Genomic DNA, 22,808 nt, shown 5'->3' with positions numbered 1-22,808 from the left:
AAACTCACGTGTTTGGATTTAAAGTCTTTTTGTTTTGATTTGAATTATTTTGATTAATTTGGTTTTTTAATTGTTTTGCTTTTGTTTTTTTCGTTTAAAGTGATTAATTTAATTTTGGTGATACTTTGGTGGAACTATTGGTTAACATGGAAGAAGAAGACGGGATGGATGATCGATTTAAAAAAGTGTTAACTGATCCTCGGTTTAAACGGTTACCAAGTCGAAAGAAAAAAATTAAAATTGATTCTCGTTTTGAGGGGATGTTTGATAAGCGATTTAATGGTGAACCATTGATTGATAAAAGAGGACGAAAGGTTCAAAATACCAAGAATGATGGATTAAAAAGATTCTATGAGTTAACTGAGGATGGAGAGAAACCTGGTGTTAGTGATATTGGTCGGAAATTACGTGGTGAGGGTAATGATGAAGATTCAAGTTCTAGCGATGAAAGTTCAAGTGAAGAAGAGGAAGAAGAAGATGAAACTGAACAAGCTGGTCAAGTGGAATCAGAGGTTCCAAGGACTGAGGAAATAACCTGTCGATTTGCGATTACCAATGTTGATTGGGATCGGTTGAAAGCCGTTGATCTTTTTGTACTTTTAAATTCATTTAAACCAAATGAAGGTGAAATTGTTAGTGTTAAAATTTATCCCTCACAATTTGGCAAGGAAAGAATGGAAAAAGAAAAGCTTGAAGGACCAAAAGAATTGACCGATATTAAATTAGACGATGAAGAGGAAGATCCATACTCATCAAATGTTCAAGATGCCGATGAAATAATTAACCTTGATGCTCCTTTTGTATCAGAAAAATTGAGACAATATCAAATTAATCGATTGAAATATTTTTACGCTGTTGTTGAATGTGACAAACCGGAAACAGCGGCAACTTTATATGACCAATTGGACGGAATGGAATATGAAAGTAGTGCATCAACACTTGATTGTCGATTTATTCCCGATGATATGTCATTCGATGAAGATGAACCCGATTCCATTTGTAATGAGATGCCTTCTCTCATTGATTATATTCCGCCAAATTTTATCACAACCGCTTTACAACAAACTAAGGTCAATCTAACCTGGGATGAGACTGACCCTAAGCGAGCTAAAACTTTACAAAAAGCATTCACTGAACGAGATAAAATCTCTGATGATTTAGCTTGTTATCTTGCCTCATCATCATCAGAGGAAGAAGAAGAAGAAGAAGATGATAATGATGATAATTATGGTTCTAATCAAAATGCATCTGATGATGAGGATGAAACTGTTTCCCTTCAGGGTAAAAGTGTCCAAGATCGTATTAGTAAATATAAAGATCTGTTGAAAAGCGTTGAAGAGGAAGAAGCTGCTGAAGATGATGGAGACATCGACATGGAGATAAAATGGGAACCTGAATTGGAAAATATCGGAAAGAAAATTGCAGAGAAAAAACAGAAAGAATCAATGACCGTTTTCGAAAAGCAAATGGCCGAAAGAAAAGTTAAAAGAAAAGAGAATTCGATTAAAACGAAAACTTGTAAAAATGAAATTGACGATTCAGAGAATGAACCAGACGAAGACATGGAAAATAGTGAAGAAAATAATGAAGATTATGAATCCGAAAATGATGACAATCAAGATGAAGAATCTGAACAATCCGATGAAAACAATGAATCAGATGAAGATAATTCTGATGATAAAGATGAACAAGGAGCTGATGATTTAGCTCTATTGGTGATGGACAATGAGAAAAAGGATAAGAAACATTTTAATTACGAAAATTTCGTTGAGAACAAAAAATCGAGAAGAAAAATGAAGAAAAAAGATAAACCCCAACAAGAAGAAGATAATTTCGAGGTAAGAATAAGAACTTATTCCAATGTTTACAAATTTCCCTTCTAATCACAATTAAATCTTTTCTTCTCTTTTAATTAGTTCGATGAGGATGATCCACGTTTCAAAGCAATTTACAATTCTCATTTGTATAATATTGATCAATCAAGTTCACATTTCAAGAAAACTCAAGCATATGATAAGATATTGAAACGAAAAGCATCAAAAGATCCTGATCAAAAGTATCATGTAAAAAGATCAAAGTGAAAAATATATTTTATTAATCATCACAAAATCGATAACTGAATCAATTAAATTATCAGGAAGGAAATTTTTTCTCTATTGGAAAATTGTAAACAAATGAAGTTGTTTTTTTTGCTCTCAGAACCAAAAGTAAAACAACAAAATTGATTGTTCTTTACTTCATTTTATATAAATGTAACTTTCTTTTTTTGTTAAATTAATTTAATCACAGTTAATGATTAGATTTGGTTGATAATTTCTCGTATAAACCTTGAATTTCATCAAGATCCATGTAACATCCTTGTAAGAATCGTTGCTCATTCTGTGGATAACCTTCTCGTCCATGGAAAACCCTTCGATTATTGAAAATGGCCACTTCACCTTCTCGCAATTTAAGTGTTAATCTATTGCATGATGATCTTGTATAATTAAAGAGTTTACGAAATGCAGTGAAAAAAGTATCCATCTGATTAGCAGGTAATAAAGGAGCTCTCATGGAAAAATAGCTTAAATTAACTTCCTTAATTGTTTTAGTATTTGTTTCATCGGTAACAATGATAGGCCACTTTTGACGAAACCAAATGCTCCGTTGAGAATCATAGAAAGAAAATATTACTGGTTTGGTTAGAATATCAAATAGATGAGGTTCATTTAGTTGTAATTGTTGACCACAATAAAGTCCATCAGCGAAAACGGAATCACCACCTTCGACTGCTGATTGAATACAATGAAGTAATTGAATTCCTGGTACACGTTCACGATAACAAAGGTCAGTGTGTAATTCAAGTGGAGCCGATGAATAACTGAAATGAGCATTTGGATCTGGATTAGCGACAACATCAAATGTTGACCCATAGCCTGTTGTCCGTTCATAGGCTATTCTCCGGGCAATTGTTAATATTGTCTCCTTTTCAGTTGGTGCATCACAAATGAAAACAATTCCATAGGTGAGTAAACCTTTAAGTACATTCATGAGAGTTGATTCATCTGTCATCAATTGATCATAAGAGAATCGAACCTCACAAATTGGCTTAATTGTTTCAACATTCCATGCAATTGTATGAATTATCTTCTCAGGTCCATAAATACCATCGGCAGGATAATCAGATAAACCGTCAAATTTTCCTTTAAATAGTTGTAGCCAAGATAAATTGTAACATGATTGGTGATAATTAGAAGAGGATAAATCATCAATCCAATTGATTTTCAAGGTAACACCATCATTGGTAATTTCTGTTGGCTTTAATTGTTTCAAATCGATATCTGCTGGGTTTAATTTCTTATCCTTGGTCAATGAACTAACACACTGTGAACATCGGCAGGAGTCTCTTAACCAGGCAACATGGAAATTTTCACTTGATCCATCGAGGAAATTAACCTTAATTAAGGAATCGTTGTAATCATCAAGTCCAGTTGAAGAAGAAACTGAAATAGAATCACTTTGAAATTCCATTGGATTAGTTAGATTGAATTCTCTCTCTTTTTTTTTAAACAATCAAACAGATGAATTAGAAATTTAATTGAGATAGTAATTGATCAACTTGTTGGTTGAAGACCTTTGATCAAAATTGATTGTTAGTTTTTTTCCCCAATGATTAACTAACTCTCTCAATCTCTCCCATTTCTCTCTCTCTCTCTTTTCTTGTCAACTATTTTATATTCTGACGTAGTTAATGTTTACGTGATGATAAAGGTGATGATGAATGATGACAGAAAAGATAATGTCAATCAACAAAGAGAAAGAAAAAAATAAATTAATTGATCACTTAAAAAAAAAGAAAACAAAAGAAGAAAAAAACAATTAACTTGATTAAGATTTAGATGGAAAAGTTAACCAACTAATGAACATACAATCTAATCAACTTTCCTTCAAACTTATTCTCCATTCCTCTTAAACTAATGGTAACAATTTGAATCAATCGATAAAAGAGAAACAAAAATTAACACAACAATTTAATCAAAACGAAATAGTTAACAAAGATAATTAAGAAAATTAATCAACTTTTCCAGCTGATTTACGAAAATCAGTGTCGCCATCTAGAGGAATAAAAGTTCAACATTCGATTCGAATCCTGATCCTCAGATTTGGATTCAAGTCTCATTTTTGTAAACACGTTTTTGGAAAATTAAATTTTCAAAATTAAATTGTTCTCAATTTTTGTTGCTGTTTTGTTGATTATTTCGAGAAATTAAATTGTTAAACATTTTTCCTGTTCTTTTCTATTCCTCCAGATCTTGTAATTGTCATTGAATTTGTATTCTTTTCATCATAAGTTACCTATTGAACCACCACATGGTTTATTTTTGAAATTTGTATCAAATTTAATTGCTGTTTAATTAGTAAGTAGACATTTTTATTCATCTATTGATTATGATATGAATTGTTGATGATTTTCTTTGTATCTTCTTTTTTGTTACAGTGAGCCGTAGATCTCGAGATCTTTTGTCATTTGGGTCTAATACTTTGTCTGATTCTTTATTGGTTGTTAACAAACCCTCGTCTTCCCGAAAGCGACAAAAACGTGAATTAAACACTACTAAGGTTGAGTGTGAACTTTTACCTGCTATTCAAAATTTTCTTGCCAAGGTTAAAGCTGAAGCAAACAAAGGCCTAGAAGATTGTACTTCATCTTCTCAAGGGTCAACCTCTTCTTCGGGTTCATCAGCAGCATCAACATCTACTGCCTCATCTTCAATCATACCCTCAGGTTCATCTTTCCATTCAGCCTCGACTCATACAACTACATCATCTTCATCGGGTTCAGAGGAAACTACTTCATCCTCCGAAGAAGAATCAAGTCAACAAGTTGAATTAAACGTTCTATTCTATAAACGTGATCATAATTCCTCCGATTCGAGTAGTAGTTCCTCTTCTGAAAGTGATTCTGACACTGATTGATTGGACCCACATAATTACATCTCTTACCAACCTAAATCTATCTTCTAATTTGACTTTATAATATATAATTTTTCCCTCTAAATAGTTAATAATTTCTTATATAATGGAGGATTATGATAATGATCCTGTTCTCAATAAATACAAGTTTCCCACTCCAGCAAGAGGATCGGATGCCAAACGATTAGCAGCTCTTGATTCAAAGTTTGAACAGGAAAAAGCTTCAAAGGAATTGATCAAAAGTGCCTTATCTGGAAAATTAGTTAATAAAAAGATAATTTTTGATAATCCAGTTTCAAAAAAGCAGAAAAAACCTGAGCCCGAACCTGAACCATCTCTTGCAAGTAAAAAGCTATTCGATGATTACGATGATGGCGATGAAAACGAATCATTTAAATTGGATATTCCCTCATCAAGATTTAATAGCTCAAAAGATTCTAAAATAATTCAACTTCAATCTCGATTCGCTCATGATCCAAGGTTCAAAATTGATGACAAGTTTGTTGAAGATGACGAAGATTCCAGTTTTCCTAAACGTGGTGGCAATAGAGATCGTAAAACTGATGATGATTCAGATGATTTGAACAAGGAGAAGGAAAAAGATTTGGACATTCTCGAGGAAGTACTTGGTAAACCATTAAAGAGAAAATATAAACACCCTGAAGAGAAACAAGTGACCAGATCAATCATTATTCCTCGTTATGATCCAACAAAACCCGAATCACAAAAATTTAAAATTCGTAAAGTTGACAAACTTGAACCCTATCAATTACCCAATGAGGAAGAAGATGAACCAATGGACAAACCAGAGGTCAGCAAGAAAAGATTTTACGAAATTAGTGAAACTTTCAAAAAAGATTTCGATGATGAGCAAAACGATGGTCAAGCTTTCAGTTTAACCGCAATGTTTGGTCGACCTGCAGCCGATATACCAGAAATTAGCGCAGAAGTTGGTACCATAAAAGAGAAACGAAGCAAATCCCATGATACTAAAACCGATGATGAAAATTTCAAAAAATCGAAGAAAAAATTTGAATCAGCTAAACAATCAATTGAAAAAGTCGATTCCAGCAAAGAAGATTCTGATTCTGATTCCAAAGGAAAAAAATCAAAGTCTAAAAAGAAATCAAAGGAAATCCAATCAATTGACGAAAAGAAATCCATCTATGAATCTAGTGGTGAAAGAAAACCAATTGATTTAAAATCAATTAAATCAAATAAAAGTAAAGTCTCCAATCCATTGTTGAAATATGAGCGATTCTTTTTCGCCGATAACGATGGACGATTGACCAGTAATTCCTTTTACAATGTTGATCGAATCAAAACTCACACATCATCTTGGAAAGAAAAGAAAGTCGTCATGTCAACAGTAAGTTAACAATTTAGTTACAATTCTAAACATTTGATTGTTAATCCAACAATTAAACTAATCACTTTCTCTTCCATTTTCAGGCTCTCACCAAGAAACGCCGACATTTCAAGCACGTTTCCAAATTGAAATCAGCATTGGAAACGGGAGATTCTCGAGACAAAGATTTACGAACTAAATATCGAGTCTACAAGGAGACAACGAAGAAACATTGATTTAGTTTCTCTCTCTCTCCCAATTGTATCTAATTGTGATAATCAACAATTAAACTTTGCTCATGTAAAAAGCAATCATTTAATTTTTTTTTGTATTACAATTAGTTCTCAAAGGGTTTATCAAGGTTTAATTACAATTAACAATCAAGGTTTAGGTAAGCCGTTTTCAAGCTTCCTCGTTTAACTAAATTAAACCTTGATGAAAATAATTTTGAATTAATCATCATCATCATCATCATACTACACTTGAGGCAATTAAACAAACAATATTAACTAAGAAAACATCAATGTAAACTATTAAATCTTAAATACCTTCAATTGTAATTAACCTTCCCGATAAATTAATCAACAACGACAAAGTTTTTGCTAAACTTTCCTTGGGTAGAAAATTATAATTCTCATAGAAATTAAGTAAATTATTCTAATAATAATTGATTAACTAGAATATACATTTTCTCTTATAATAATGATGAAGATGATTAACTAATTAATCAGCAATTAAACTCATCTATCAAACTCATTTTGATGGGGAAACATGCAAATTGATTGATTGGAAATTGGATTTAGTTTTCTTAATTGTTATATATATTTAATTTTTGTTTTGTTTCAAAAATTGTTAAGGTTAATGATGATGATCAAGGTTAATCATCGTCATCACAATTAACAACAACAACTCACTAACTATGTTTAAATATAGTTAATAAATGATCAGAAATCATCATTTGATTGTTACCATCCAATGAGTTTGATTTAATTTAGTTTAACTTTGTGAATTGATTTGCTTTCATTTTGGTGAAAATAATAATGTTACTAAATGTTAATTTAACCAAACTGTTAACAATTAGCTTGATTGTGTCGTTAAGTGTTTACATGGTAAAATCAATGGAAACAATTAACCAACGAATCGATGATCAAGTTAATTACCATGAGGAGTGTTACCGAACTCAATGTAATACAAAAACTTTTTTCGTCATGAAAAGTGTATCACAATTACCGGAACAATTAGTTTATTGTAAAAATAATCGTCACTGTGATTGTTGTATAAGACAAGATTTAACTAATCAACAGGAGAAACAATTAATGGAACAATTAAAAAGACTAAATGAAAAATTTGATTCACTGATTCCCGACAAAATATAATCAACCAATGTAAACAAATTAATTAATGTAATTAAAGGATATTTATGGTAAACGATTGATTTGATTGTTGATTAATTGTCGGTCAATTTTTATTTTCATTCAAAATAAATAGTTAACTTGATTGTGCTGATTATTGTTATAATTATTAAATCAAACTCTCTATCTCCTTTGACAAGGTTAATTGTGATCAACACTAAATCAATTGTAATTGTTACAAATATTAGGAAAGGATTATCATTAAAAGTGATGGTTAATTGTGTTCAACTGGTTTAATCGTGATGAGACCAACCTAATTTACTTTGTAATGATTAACACTTTCCCAAATTTCCAACACAAGTAGTAAATTGTTACAATTGATTATCGGTGATTATTAGTGATGAGTTGATTGCGACGGTGACAATTTAAAATTACACACATATAACTTACTCCAAACAAGATAATTGAAGTTTTCAAATAATCAATTTCCACTGTAACAATTCAGTTGATTACAATGATTAAGTTAATCACGTAAACGATCAATGTGTAATAATAATCTAACAATTTTTCTTGTTTTTTTTTTCAGTTTGAAAAAAAAACTGACCTCAACTCGTTTACTTCATTGGTGGTCAGTTGATCTCCAAGTAAATGGTCAAGTAAAAGTTACAAGAAGATTTCAAGTTGATGTCGGAAAGGTAAAAAATGAACGGGAATAAGATGATCATGAAAACGGTATCATTGATAATTTAATGATCGGAAAATAATTTAATTGTTTGGAAAGGTTAATTGAGGTCAATTTGATTGAATAAATTTACCTAAGAAAAGCAATTGTAAAGGTGATGGAGGTTAAAAGATGAAAACTAATCAAGAATACGAATAACAGTTTACCAATTTGATTTGCCGCTGACGGATCATCATCAAAGTATCCATGCTACTTATCATCATCATCTTCATCATCCTCCTCCTTTTCATCCTTATCTTCATCTTCATCATCTTCATCTTGATCATCAACTCATCATGAAGATGATGATGATGAGCATCATTTTCATCTTCCTCCTTCCTAGAAGGTTAATAAACCCATGAAACTGTCAATAAGTTTGAAAGGTTACCCAGTAAACCACATTACGGCTTCCAGGCTTTACCTTCATTTCTAATAATAGCCTAAGGTCATTTAGGAAATTTCCTTTTTCTCTTTGTCATGATTAACTTGGATAACAAAAGATTCTTCAGCCAAATCCAACTAATCAACTAATTACATATTATCTACATAATATCTCATAGAGATGCAATTGATTCAATGATGGAAAATTGTATTGATAACATTTTGCAAATTCGCGAATCAAAGTTTCCGGATACACAATTTACTAATTGCTACACGGAGTAAAAAATGATCTAGAAAATTAGATTTGATGATGAGAGACCTTGATTACAATCTTTAAGCAATCAACTATCAGAATTTTTAATACAAACTGAGATTGGATAATAATTAAGTACAGTTGATTGAGTTCGAAGTATTTTTTTCCATAGGATTTTTTTCACGGTTCCTTAAACTACAATGATATTAAAAGGATAACAAACCAAAGGTAAAAGTTATCAGTTGAAAAATAGTGAATTAAAATGTTACATTGATGATGATTAAGATGAAGATGAAGATGAAGATGAGGAGATGCTCTAGTTATTGATGAAGGTAAAGATTAACAACAAGAAAATCCTATGTAATGATTGAGACTTAAATTAACTTGTTACCATTTGATTGTATTGATTGAGTTGCTCACACAGTTTTTTTTCACAGTTTTTGATTGATAAACGTTGATTGTTGTTAAATTGTTACCTGATTGTGTACCGATGATTGTGTTTGCCGAGTAAAGGTAAAAAAAACAATTATGTTTACCTGTATGTGTTTGTGAGGGTTAAAGGTTACCAAAGTCAGTGGACAATTTATCATATTTTGAGCTTTCCTGTGGTCAGTAAGTTGAGTTCGCGGGACTTTTTCCTAATGGTCAGTCTTTTCAATCTCATCTATTAATAGACATTGAGTAACAATTAAGCCAACAGGTAGGTAATTGAGCTATTTAAATTGAGAAACAATAAATTGATTTCTTTTGCTTTGTGATGTAATTTTAATTGTTGTTTGGTTTAATTGATCTTGACCTTGAAAATTATTTCACTTTGACTTTTGACCTGGTCAAGTATTGATTTGCTATTGGTCAATTTTACGAAATTGATTAATGTTGATCAATTTAGTTGTTTGATGATTAAAGGAACAATTTATTTCCTTAATGGATTAACCATGTTTTCCCTTAAGATAATTGTTAACGATTTTAACGATCTCTAACTAATCATGATAACCCGATGGAAAGGACCAATTAACTAATACGATGGTCATTCAAAAGGTAACTTCTTAGTAATCGCTCTCGTAGTCCTAGTGGTCATCTTCATCTTCATCTTCATCCTCATCTTATCTAAACTCACTGACCAGCTACTGGACAAGATAAACAACGAAAAGAAAATCTTTTCAAATTTTTGTCTCTCAAATCATCTAATCACTTTGCTCTTCCTGATTATCAGTTTGTTAACAATTTAAAAGTTGATTATGATGATCATCATGAAGATGAGTAGTGATCATCAGTTGAAATTGAAACAATTAACTAACCTGACAGGTTTTGATGAGTGAACATCAAACATGCGCTGGACAATGGAAAGCATGTAGATCAATGTGGTTTTTTAATTGTTAAAGTGGACATCAAATCTATTTCCTATTAAGTGTTAATTACCTTTTAAATAGTGAACATCATACTTATTGTGTGTTTTTTAAACAAAGTGTTAATTAGTTAACTGAAAGTCACAAAGGTAAAAGGTAAGTAAAAAATTAAGAATTGATTTAATTCTGAAAAGCAACAATTACTATTATTATTAATATTAATAATAGGAAAATGAATTCAAATCAGTAAATTAAAACAAAAAATATTAACCAAATAAAACTAAGTAAATTATGAACATCATGTAATCAACACATCGAGTTAAATTTAAATTGTGAATTATGGTGAACTCAACAAAGGTCATAAAAGGACGAACCATCAAGGAAAAGTCAATTCTATCTAATGGCAAAGATCTCAAATCAATTAAATACCAAGTCAAATGGCGACGCAATTAAGGAAAACAAATCAAATCAATCAAAATGGTGGAATCATCATCAAAAATTAAATTAATAACAATAATATTTGATAAAATAATAACAATGTATAATCAAATCAAAGAAAATAATATTAATTCAATTGGATTATAATTCAAAAGAGCCAGAAGGCGACTCCGAGAGATAATCATGACAAGATTATCTAGAAGTTTTCACCTTCTAAACTGTTGTAATTATATTTCAGTTTTAATTAAAACCTTATAAACTAAACTAAACTAAACTAAACTGTAACTAAATGTTTAATTATCATCTTCATCATCATCATCAAGTGTATTAGTGACCATTGGGATATATAACCTTAATCTTGACCAAGGGAAAAATTATCAGCCATTTACAAGAGTGTTAACAAAATTAACAAGGGTCAGTTAATAAACTAATGGTCAAGATATTGATTATAACAATTTTCAATTGGCAATACAACGGTCAATTTTTTCTTAAAATTTATATAATCATACTGAAGATACCTAATGGCCATTTATAAACTGGACATTAAGGTGAAAAAATATGTAAAAATTATCGTTGATAATAATTGTTACCTTGATGAAAGAAAAATTGACCAAAATTAGGCCAAAAATGAGGTTAAAATAATAATAGATAATGACGACGACGATGAGGAAGAGGAAAGATCAGAATGACTATCGAAATGGACATAAGACTGACCATAGACAGTAGCGCCTTTCGAGTTATTTTTCAGAAAATTTCTCTTCATCTCAATCACCTTTAACCCTTTTCTTTTACTCATTTACCTTGACCTTCATCAATCATGTTGATACTTTGTTAACCTTTCATCTTTCTTGTCTTCCTCATCTACTGGTCAGTCTCATGGTCATTCTAATTCTCTCTCTCTCTCTTTCTCTGTTACCTGTTGATACCTTTTTCTAACAATAAAATGTATGAACAAAGATACAATTAAATGTAAAACTAAATGATAGTTAAAAGTGTTAACCTAAACTTTTAATTAACTTTAATAACAATTTACACTTTCTTGTTAATGAATGAGTCGTGTTAATGATCATGTTAATCTGTGAACACAAAAGTTGATTACAGTTAATCACCAAACACCTTAATCCAGTTTCTAAATCTCTCCAATATAAAGTTAATCATAATCACCGTAATAATATGAAAAGTGATCACCAATCATTGATTTATATCCAGGTAACAATCAAAGTATATGAAAAGATAAGGATCTAAGGATAATAATAGTTACAATTGTGTGAGGATGATTAAGACGAGAGTTAATCACAATTAAATAATAAAGTGATCAAGTTTAACAATCAGATAAAAAGTTAACAATTTACCTGGAAAATAAAACGTTTTTTATTGTTATCAAATGATTAGAATCAGTTTTTAACAGTTTACCACATTTTCCTTTGATTGATAAACATCAATTTCCAGGTAAATTGTTATTCAATTGTTGTGGTCAGTGTAAAGGCCACAAGAAAAAAAAACAATTACAATGTTACCTGTGTCTTTCAAGGGTAAAGGTCATCATAATAACTATTTGAATGGTCAAGTAATTAATCATATTTTTTTGCTTACTATTGACCAACTGATCAACTTGATTAAGTAATAATTGTTTTCGTTGAAGACGAGAAAACATTTTCTTACCGATGACCATTAGCTTGACCATTTCTATTATCATTATATTCCCAATGGTCAGTCACTCTAATAATCATCATTAGCTTATAAACACACAGTGGACACTAATGTAGTGGACAGTATGAAAATATGAATATATTTACTTATACAAAAAAAGTAAAGGGTCAATTTAACATGTGATTAATTTGGAGACAATTAAAGTTTTCAAATTTAAATTGTTCCATTGATATAATAATAATAATAATAAGTTGACCAATTGAATTGATATTATTAGTTATGGTTAATAATCAAATTGATAAGTATAATCATTGTTGTGACAACATGTTGATAATAATCAGATTTAATGATAACAATAATAAGTTAATCATAATCATCTCGTTAATCAACTAATCCTATTTGAATTAGAGAGTAGAAATGATTTTTCAATAGAAAAAGGGAAAATGTTGTCGGCCAGTGGGCAAAGGGTCAAGGTGTCAGATCAATAACATTAAGATGATAATAAAAAGGTTGACCGACAAACAATTGACCTTAATTCAATTGTTGACCATCTCTCTCTATTGTTGTTGTCCATTGTGATTGAATTTAATCATAATAAGAAAACAAAAATTTCATCTCCAAAATGAATGGACTTGAGCATATTAGATATTAATTTTGAATGGTCAATGGTCAATTGTTGGGCTACTGTTGGTCAGTGATGATGACCAACGAGAAAAAAAATATTAAAGGATTGTAAAGTTATCATAATATTATCATTTATCATCTTTTACCTTTTTGAAGGTTTTCAAATTAGCTTTTAAAAAGGTTGTTGTTGTTGTTGTGGTGGGCGGTGGGTGGAGGAAAGTGGATACGATGTAAATGGTCAGTAATGAGGAAGAGAAGAAAAGTAAATGGACATTTGACCATTAGAAAGATAAGGATGAGAGAAAGGGTAAGAAAAGGATTGATGATGATGAAAGAAAACGGAAGAGAAAAGATGAAAGTGAAGATGAATTAAGATAAACTTGACCTCCTTCTTGTGGTCAGTTCAACACAACTGAAAGAAAAGTGAATTATGATTTAGTTTGGAGTGAGAGAGAGAGAGAGAATGAGAAAGAGGGAAAAATTGTAGAATTTTTTTTTAATACTGACCACTGGTCATTGGTAATTCATCATATTTTCTTGCTGAAACAAATTATCATCTTTCATATTTAGAAAGAGAAAGTTTCGTCTCTGTCTTTTTCTCTTTCTTTTACCTCTAACTGGTCAGTTTTATATATGTATTCAACTACCTGTGGTCATCGTCAATGACCTTGGCCTTGGTCACTTTGTCTATCACTGTTTGAGATCAGATGATGATGATGCTAATGATTAAATGAATTGTAATAATTTTTATGACCTCTTGACCATCTCTACCTTTTTCAATGAATCTCTTCATTAACAACTGACCAACGTCCATCTACTTGACCACGACTCGTAAACTCTGCAGGCCATTTCTAGACCTAATCATTGGTAATAATTGACTCGAAATTAGAACAAATTTTCCAAAGCAATTCGTATGGCCAATATCTCTATGCTACTAATTACAGTGGCCATTATAACAACAAGAACAATAATCTAGATGACCAATGGTCAGAAAAAAAGAAACTTCCATTTCTTTTCATTCAACAAATTGACCATTAAAATAATATCAAAGGCACTAAATGTTAATCATTGAATAACAAGTTAACCAAAAACAAATGAAAATCAACTGATTGTTTTATTATCGATTCATTGTAATAGCTAATCAATTGGGATCATTTGTCAAAATTGAGATTTAATTGTTAACTCATTTGAAAGGTAAATCGTGATTTAGTAATTAATTAACAAGGGAAACAGAACGTCACCCAAGACGATTGATCATTTCACCTTAAGCTTGACCAGAGGTCAGTGAGGTGTTCTGAGTAAGTGTGAGTGTGGACAAAAAACTGGACATTGAAGATGAAAAGAAAATTAAAAAGAAAAAACAATTTTTTTTATAAATTATCATTTCGATGACCATTACAAAGTATTGACCTCGAAGCCTTTTTCACAAACCTAATTGTCCAAATGTAGTGGTCAGTGTGTACATTTAAGTTATCCAAAAGGTCAAATGTAAAAGTTGATTAGTCGTTTTTTTGTTTAACTTAAACTCTTGATTTTTATCCGTTTCAAGTTTTTTTTCTTGACCATTGATATTATATGTAAATACTTAACTGGGTCAAGTTGAATGGTCATTTTTTTCCGATGGTCATTTGATACAATGAACAACAATGACCATGATAAAGAGTGACAATTGTGATGATGATGATGATGATGATAATGAAATGACAACTGATTATCTTTTAGTTTCATCTTCAACTCTTTTTGTTTCTTTCTCTCTCTTTCTATTATATAAAATATCAACTGGACATTGAGACAAAACTGTAAACTGACCACTGCAAGTTTTTGTGTTGTGTTTCTGTTTGTTGTCCAATCTTTTTTTTCCGTGTAAATGACCAATGTCCAGCGATTGATGTATCAACAAGATTAACATATTATTTGAAAAAATAAGATAAATGATAAAAACAAAACAATCAAAAAGGATAAATGATCAAATGTCATACTGGACAATGGTCAATGTCCATCAATTGGTTTACTTATAATCACAATTTACAATCAATAGATACAATTGTTTACCTTTGATTATCATTTACAATTGAATATTAAATTACTAATTACAATTAACTCAATCCACAGGTAAATACAAAGCTAAATTGACATAATCAATTAACAACAATCAAATGTAAAAGATTTAATCATTTAAATGTTAACTCTGATAATCAAATATTCAAACTGTTAATTGTTGATGATGATTAAAATCAGTGATCATAATCATTGATATTTCATTTGAAATGATAATTAACTTTGTAAACAGTTTGTTAATAATGAATTAATTGTTAACTAAGGTTATGGAAAAAATGATTTCTAATTGTAATTAATCAAGATAATGATACTTAAATCACTGTAGTATTTATGGTCTATTGATTGTGGTTCCCAAGATAAATTTGATTAACAATTAATTTGGTAAATTATAGTCTGAGAGTTAGTAACAATCAAAGTAACAATTAAGGTAACAATTCAAATCACGTACAGATAATTCATTCAATCAAAAAGTATAGACAATTAATTGTTACCTTGAAATTGTAGGAGATGAAAATGTTAATTAAACTTTGGATTACAAGTGGATAAAAAGTTAACTGTCAAAGTTAATTGTTAAACTTAATTAACACCAGTTAATAAGTGAAATTAATGATTGGGAATTGAATTTTCATTTCTTCATTTAAATTTGTAAAAGTTTCACTTTTTTGGCGGTAAAATTTTGCTAAATAATTGTAGTGACCAGTGGAGGGAAAGGTTGACCCTTTGGTCAGGTGACTTTGGGTCAGCAAGATATTATCACTTAAATTTACCTGTTGATTTGCATATAAATTATGATGAGGAATGATATTAATTGAAGGGACAGATGTAAACAGATGATGCGTGGACAGTGAAAGTGGTCAGTGGTGAGTCACGCGCTGACCAATTGTACAAAGGTGGTTTCATCTTTGGGTCAATTGTTGTTTCTGTTCAATGTTTTAAGAGTTAATTAGTGTAGTAATTAGTAAACATTGTTTTTTATCCAGATTTTTGTTCCTCAACAATTAGAAACTCTCCTAATTAATTGAAGGGAAAGTTTTAACTGACCTACTGACCAAATGACCCCTAAAAATATCTACAAGTATCCATCAAGTATTTGATGATAATTTTTGCCATGAATTCATGAATATCTTGAATCTTTTTTCCTAATGATGATAATTATTTATACTCTATTATTTGTTATAGTTTTTTTTTACTTCCACTATGGTGATGATCATTATAGCTTGACCATAGGTCAGTACTCAATGTTAATAGTGAGAAAAAGTGATAATCTAATAAAAGTTTAAGCGATTATCTTAAACTCTGCCCTACTATTTGGTAGGTTGGTGATTTACAGTTTGTCTATTATTGTTTACCAAAAGGGACCAGGTCAAAGTATTATTATTAAGGTGAAGGCGGGTGGGGCTGGTCAAGCTAGAATTGTATGTAATTTGATAGAGTACCGTAAATAGATGATGAGATGACCATGAGAAAGATATTTAAAGTCTCGTTAAAGGTCAGTTTTTTATTGTAGAAACGAACAGAAAACTGGACAAAGAAAAAAGTTCTAACCTTATTGACCTTTTTGACTCCCAAATTCTCAATGGAAATACCAATTAGATTTTGAATTAGCACCTTATTAAAATTATCCAATGGTCAGTTCTAAGTATCCATCACCTTTTGTTTACCTGTAATTTAAAACTGGTCAACTAATGGTCTTCTCATCCCTAGTTTCACCTTTGTACAAAGGTGGGGTAGTGGGAGGATGACAAAGGTGAACAATGAGTAAACAATATCATCATTATCACCATTAAGATGGACACAATGTCCACCACAACAATGACCATTCATCAGTAAAAATAACTTTTCTCCAGGTAAATAAATGGACACTTGAGATTCAAATAACAATCACGTTAACACCAATTTACCGTAAAAGTTTTCAACGAGTTAAACAAAAAAATGAAAAATCAGTTGATTGTCAAAATTGCTTGACCACAATTATTTAATTTAATCAGTGTAATTGTAATATATTGATTAATGATTGATAATAATTACATTATGATGATGATTAAATATAAGTTTATACAAATTTATTTAATACAACGAAAAGTTGATTGGTTAATTTTTTACTCTTTACAAAAATTGAATTTGTATTCAGATTTAATTTAAGGTAACACGTAATTAAGTTAATTAGCTGGACAATTAATCTCTCAACAGATCGCATAATATGTTGATATACTTTTGAGCCATTTGTAGAATTTCAAATTTTGATAATTTCCTATCACCGGTCGGAGGTATAACCGAACGAAGCTCATTAAAGGCCACATTAAGGGACTTCATCCGTTTCCGTTCACGAGCATTGGCCGCTTGTCGGCGTTTCTTCATGGTCGTTACTGGAACTTGTTTATGTTGACACTTTTTCATCATGTAACATGAAAGTTTTTCATTCTCACCTGAAAGAAAGATAAACAATTAACTGATTAGTTCTTGAATTCAATTCAACTTTAATTTTCATACGAAAACTTTGAAAAAAATCCAAATGATTATTTGATTTACCTTTCATGTTTATTGTTGTTGTTGTTGGTGAGGGTGATGAGGATGAAGATGAAGATGAAGATAGTGATGATGATGAAGTTGCTGTTGATGTCGCTGCATTAATTAATGATGAAAGTGTTGATAATGTTGATGAGATTTTAGCTGAATTAGATGAACATTCATCATCATCAATACTAAACCAACAGGTAGATTCATTATTATCCACTTCCATCATTTTGATTACTAATTATTGAACAATTATTATCCTTTTACAGCAATTAAATTAAAATAGACTTTAATTGTGATTCACTTAATTGATTTTTCAAACTTTTAAAGTAAACAAATAATAATGATGATAAAATATAACAACAATCAACAAGTTATCATGGGTAAAGATACAAAGAAACTGTTGTTAATTTAATAACATTTTCCTCCGCAGGTAAGTTTACCTGTAGAAACGCCTTCTTTTTACCTTCCCCTGGTTTCTGATTGGACACTTTTGGGTAACAAGGTGAGTCTTGGATTAAAGAGGATGATGATGATGATGATCAATTTATCTTCTTCTTCTTCTTCCTATGTAATATATGCAAATGATTATCTTTCTGCAATTAACTTGTGACAGAGGAATTGATTATAAGATTTAGAGGGTTAATCATCAAGGTGATGTACGTGATTAAGATGAGGAAGATAAGTAGTGGGAGAAGGAGCAATGATGATGATGAGAGAGAATTTTTTTCTCTCTCAAAATTGGAACCAAAAATTTCTTTCTCTTTCTCTTTTTTTTTAAAAAGTTAAAGGTAAACATTCAACTCTTGACCATCATTAACCTTTTTCACTCTTTCGCAAACTGACCAACACCTCCGCCTCCTTCATTCATTAACAAACAATATATATGAAAGGTATAAAAAGGTAAATACAAAGGTGACCATTGACACTTTAATATACTCTCCTTAATGTCCACCAATTATGCTAATAATTGACCCCAAAGGTCAAGAGGTTTCATTTGGAATATTGGTCAAGATTTTTTTCTTCTTGCGCTTCGTTCTTAATATACTTGACCACCTATTACATTAACCTGTTAATTTGCTTAGTACTTTAACCTTTGTCTATCAAATTACATACAATTGTCTCTCTTTATCACCTTATCATCACCTATTTAACTTTCCACCCCCTTTTGCTTTGGTCAGTTCTGGTCAAACAAACCATAAATATGTAGGAGTTAATCGTTAGCTGAACCTTATTAGATTAACTTAATAGTCTTGCGGTCAATTATATGTAATATACAAGTAATATCAAGATGGACACTACCAATTGACCTAAGGTCATCAAGTTGATGATGTCCAGAAAAAATTTCCTTTCCGAAAGTGCAAAAATAAACAGTCAACTATTATATTACTAAGTGATACCTTTGTAATATTATGGTAACTCTTGAAAACTGACCAATGTACTGACCAAAAAAAATAATAATGATAAACAAAAAGTATAACTGACCTTTTCTAAGCATCTTTTTTGACCGTTGGTCAATAATGGTTATCAAATAATAACTATTGAAATTTTGTTTGTCAACATTTTGTCTTGATGATATAACCAAAGGTAAGAGGTCAGTTAATAAACTTTGTATTTATGGACATGAAAATTATTGATTATAACTTTTTCTTTTATCTTCCTCCTCTTGACCATCGCTGGCAACACCTTGTGACAATCAACTTGCACCTTTTACACGTACATCTTGACCACAACAAAGAAGAAGATTGGTCGTTAGTAGGTCAACTAAAGTACTAACATAATACATGTAATACGATTGAAGATAACGGGACGATGACCATTGGAATGGACATAAGACTGACAGTAGCGCCTTTCGAGTTATTTTTCAGAAAATTTCTCTTCATCTCAATCACCTTTAACCCTTTTCTTTTCCTCATTTACCTTTACCTTCATCAATCATGTTGATACTTTGTTAACCTTTCATCTTTCTTGTCTTCCTCATCTACTGGTCAGTCTCATGGTCATTCTAATTCTCTCTCTCTCTCTCTCTTCTCTGTTACCTGTTGATACCTTTTTCTAACAATAAAATGTATGAACAAAGATACAATTAAATGTAAAACTAAATGATAGTTAAAAGTGTTAACCTAAACTTTTAATTAACTTTAATAACAATTTACACTTTTGGCTAATGAATGAGTCGTGTTAATGATCATGTTAATCTGTGAACACAAAAGTTGATTACAGTTAATCACCAAACACCTTAATCCAGTTTCTAAATCTCTCCAATATAAAGTTAATCATAATCACCATAATAATATGAAAAGTGATCACCAATCATTGATTTATATCCAGGTAACAAGCAAATTAAAAGTGAGTCAAGATTCAATTGTAATATCAATACGATAATAATGAAAAAAATGTTACCTTTTATTAACACGTATTATTAGCACGTGTCATTAATGTAAATAAAACATGAAATATCTTTGAATGGGCGCGAGCTCATGTACGCATCATTTACTATCATCTGCCATTTTTATCATCACTTTATCATCTTCATCATCTTCATACCTGAGAGAAGATGAAACTTCAAAGATGTCGCTCAATCTACTTCTCTTTTTCTTTATTTCTCTCTCTCTCTCTTCTTTCTTCTTTCTTTCTTTCTTCTTTTGCCCTTTCTACCTTTGCCTCGCTCCCTCTGGGAGTTAAATTTACCTTTTCTCAGGTAACATCCAATAAGAACCCAGAGAAAGGTAAAAAAGGCGTTTCCAAATCGATTTCTATGTTAGAAGATGAAGAAAAAAAAATTCTCTTCTCTTTTCTTTTCCTCAATCTATTTAACGTTAGTTTTCAACGTTACTGACCAGCAGAAAGTTTAGAAACTTTTGCGTTAAAACTTTTTAAAACTCTCACTTACCTGTTGCTTGACCATTTCGTCCACTCCAATTGTCCAGTGTAATTAACTGTGTCTAACTTTTTGTAGTCTATTAACTGTGAGTTAAAAACAATTTGGAAATAAATAACAATGGAAGTGGGTGAAGAGTTAACTTGTTGGCTAAATGATTGTTCATCCTCATCATCAGCAACAATTACATCAACTTTTTCAACATTCTCATCATTTTCAACTTCATTCAATTCATCATCACCACCGACAACAACAACTGGACACTCATCATCATCCTCACTATCACCAACCTCATCACTTTCACCATCATCAACAACAACGACAACAACAATTAAAGGTAAGAAATCAATTAGACATCAATAGTTTTTTTCTCAATGGGCAAAAAACTCAAATCAATCAGAACAATTAGCTAATTGTTGATCTCTCTTTTCTTTTCTTGATAATCTTTCAGGTGAGAATGAAAAACTTTCATGTTACATGATGAAAAAGTGTCAACATAAACAAGTTCCAGTAACGACTATGAAGAAACGTCGACAAGCGGCCAATGCTCGTGAACGGAAACGGATGAAGTCTCTGAATGTGGCCTTCGATATGTTGAGGTCAGTTGTTCCTTCGTTGGACAATTCAGGTTGTAGAAAGTTATCTAAATATGAGACACTTCAAATGGCCCAAGAATATATTGATGCTTTAGTTAAGATGTTGAAAGAAAATTATGATTGTTGACTGACCACTGGCCGAACATATCATCGAGTGTCCATCAATTTATACCATCAAAGTGACCATCGGTTGAAGGGCAAAAACAAAAGGATAATCAATTTTAATCCTTTAAACACCAAAAAAAGTACCGAATCAAATTTAAATTGTTACCATTCATTATCTTCATGATTAACTCTGAGATGACCATCAACTGTTTACTTGACCATCTCTTTGGTTATCAGCAACTTTTTCAATTACTTAAATCTTGTATTATTATCAATCTTGTAAATATCATTACAATTATAATTATTTAAATCCAATTAAATTAAATTTGCAATTTTAATCATTATTCAATTTTTTTCTGTCAACAACAATTTGGTATCTTGACCATTAGTTTATTAACTGACCCTTGTTAATTTTGTTAACACTCTTGTAAATGGCTGATAATTTTTCCTTTGGTCAAGATTAAGATTAACTATCCCAATGGTCACTAATACACTTGATGATGATGATGAAGATGAAGATGAAGATGATAATTAAACATTTAGTTACAGTTTAGTTTAGTTTAGTTTAGTTTATAAGGTTAGTTAATTGTTTCAATTTCAACTGATGATCACTGCTCATCTTCATGATGATCATCATAATCAACTTTTAAATTGTTAACAAACTGATAATCAGGAAGAGCAAAGTGATTAGATGATTTGAGAGACAAAAATTTGAAAAGATTTTCTTTTTCGTTGTTTATCTTGTCCAGTAGCTGGTCAGTGAGTTTAGATAAGATGAGGATGAAGATGAAGATGAAGATGACCACTAGGACTACGAGAGCGATTACTAAGAAGTTACCTTTTGAATGACCATCGTATTAGTTAATTGGTCTTTTCCATCGGGTTATCATGATTAGTTAGAGATCGTTAAAATCGTTAACAATTATCTTAAGGGAAAACATGGTTAATCCATTAAGGAAATAAATCTAAGGAATCGGCCAGTGTATTGGTCAATCATTAGACTTGTCATCGTTTGATTTACTTTTACGTCATTATGATTACCTTAACAATTAAGAAATGACAATACAGTTCCATTGATGGTTATGGTTTTACGCTTTCGATGATGATTAAGAAGTAGCTTAATTGTTACGTTGGTACTTCGACAATTAACACTGACCATCGGTCTTTTTATGTGCTGTGTTTGTGCGAGTGTATCATTGACGATCTCGGGCCGACTTTGCAAGAAAAAAGTTCTAAGAATTTTTTTTTTCTTCAAGGAAATGATTTTAATTGGAAGTGCAAACCATGAGATCTTAGGTCAAGATAATTGTTTCCTTAATCTTAATCATTATCCGCTGACCACAACAATTAGAAGTTCGAGTTCTTCCTGTGTCAATGAGTTCGCTCTTAAATGTGAAGATCTTTCGAATCGGTTGGATGGACATTAATAAAGGAAATGGTCAAGTGTAATGAGAGAGAAAGGTAAAGGTCATCGAGAAAAGAAAAGGAAAAAGAAAGAGATGGAAAGGTCACTTTTCCGACAGGTTCGATTTTCTTATGTATCTAAAAAAAAGTCTATTGTCTTTTTCGTTCATTATCATTGATTTAA

General features: G+C 30.8%; 5 protein-coding genes and 1 long non-coding RNA gene across 6 annotated transcripts; 4 read left to right on the top strand and 2 right to left on the bottom strand.

Annotated features, from left to right (window-relative positions):
- Positions 1-12: 12 nt before the first annotated feature.
- Positions 13-6,968, top strand: LOC128394009 (uncharacterized protein DDB_G0283697-like). Its single transcript, XM_053354244.1, has 5 exons — positions 13-1,838; positions 1,917-2,079; positions 4,478-4,875; positions 5,042-6,322; positions 6,406-6,968. Exons 1-5 carry the CDS (start codon positions 147-149, stop codon positions 6,535-6,537), a joined length of 3,666 nt encoding a protein of 1,221 aa, XP_053210219.1. The 5' UTR covers positions 13-146; the 3' UTR covers positions 6,538-6,968.
- On the bottom strand, positions 2,073-3,994 carry LOC128394382 (gamma-butyrobetaine dioxygenase-like). The gene has a single exon (XM_053354703.1). The coding sequence runs from the start codon at positions 3,508-3,510 to the stop codon at positions 2,290-2,292; it is 1,221 nt and encodes a 406-aa protein (XP_053210678.1). The 5' UTR covers positions 3,511-3,994; the 3' UTR covers positions 2,073-2,289.
- On the top strand, positions 4,208-5,045 carry LOC128394385 (uncharacterized). Its single transcript, XM_053354704.1, has 2 exons — positions 4,208-4,397; positions 4,478-5,045. Coding segments are annotated over exons 1-2 (480 nt in total). The 5' UTR covers positions 4,208-4,396; the 3' UTR covers positions 4,957-5,045.
- A 3,333-nt stretch (positions 6,969-10,301) lies between the features above and the next one.
- Positions 10,302-11,045, top strand: LOC128393900 (uncharacterized). The gene is made up of 2 exons (XR_008326284.1): positions 10,302-10,510; positions 10,583-11,045. It is a non-coding gene; the product is annotated as an uncharacterized LOC128393900 (long non-coding RNA).
- Positions 11,046-17,165: 6,120 nt separating this feature from the next.
- On the bottom strand, positions 17,166-18,033 carry LOC128393899 (protein lin-32-like). Its single transcript, XM_053354122.1, has 2 exons — positions 17,654-18,033; positions 17,166-17,550 (listed from the first exon to the last, which is right to left on the bottom strand). Exons 1-2 carry the CDS (start codon positions 17,865-17,867, stop codon positions 17,300-17,302), a joined length of 465 nt encoding a protein of 154 aa, XP_053210097.1. The 5' UTR covers positions 17,868-18,033; the 3' UTR covers positions 17,166-17,299.
- Positions 18,034-20,418: 2,385 nt separating this feature from the next.
- Positions 20,419-21,558, top strand: LOC128394518 (protein lin-32-like). The gene is made up of 2 exons (XM_053354852.1): positions 20,419-20,856; positions 20,971-21,558. The coding sequence occupies exons 1-2, from the start codon at positions 20,640-20,642 to the stop codon at positions 21,240-21,242; spliced, it is 489 nt and encodes a 162-aa protein (XP_053210827.1). The 5' UTR covers positions 20,419-20,639; the 3' UTR covers positions 21,243-21,558.
- Positions 21,559-22,808: the final 1,250 nt, after the last annotated feature.

Source organism: Panonychus citri, unplaced genomic scaffold (assembly GCF_014898815.1).
Source record: "Panonychus citri isolate SS breed McGregor unplaced genomic scaffold, ASM1489881v1 Contig00139, whole genome shotgun sequence".
Lineage (NCBI taxonomy): Eukaryota > Metazoa > Arthropoda > Arachnida > Trombidiformes > Tetranychidae > Panonychus > Panonychus citri.
This window is presented reverse-complemented; position numbering and strand designations above follow the sequence as displayed.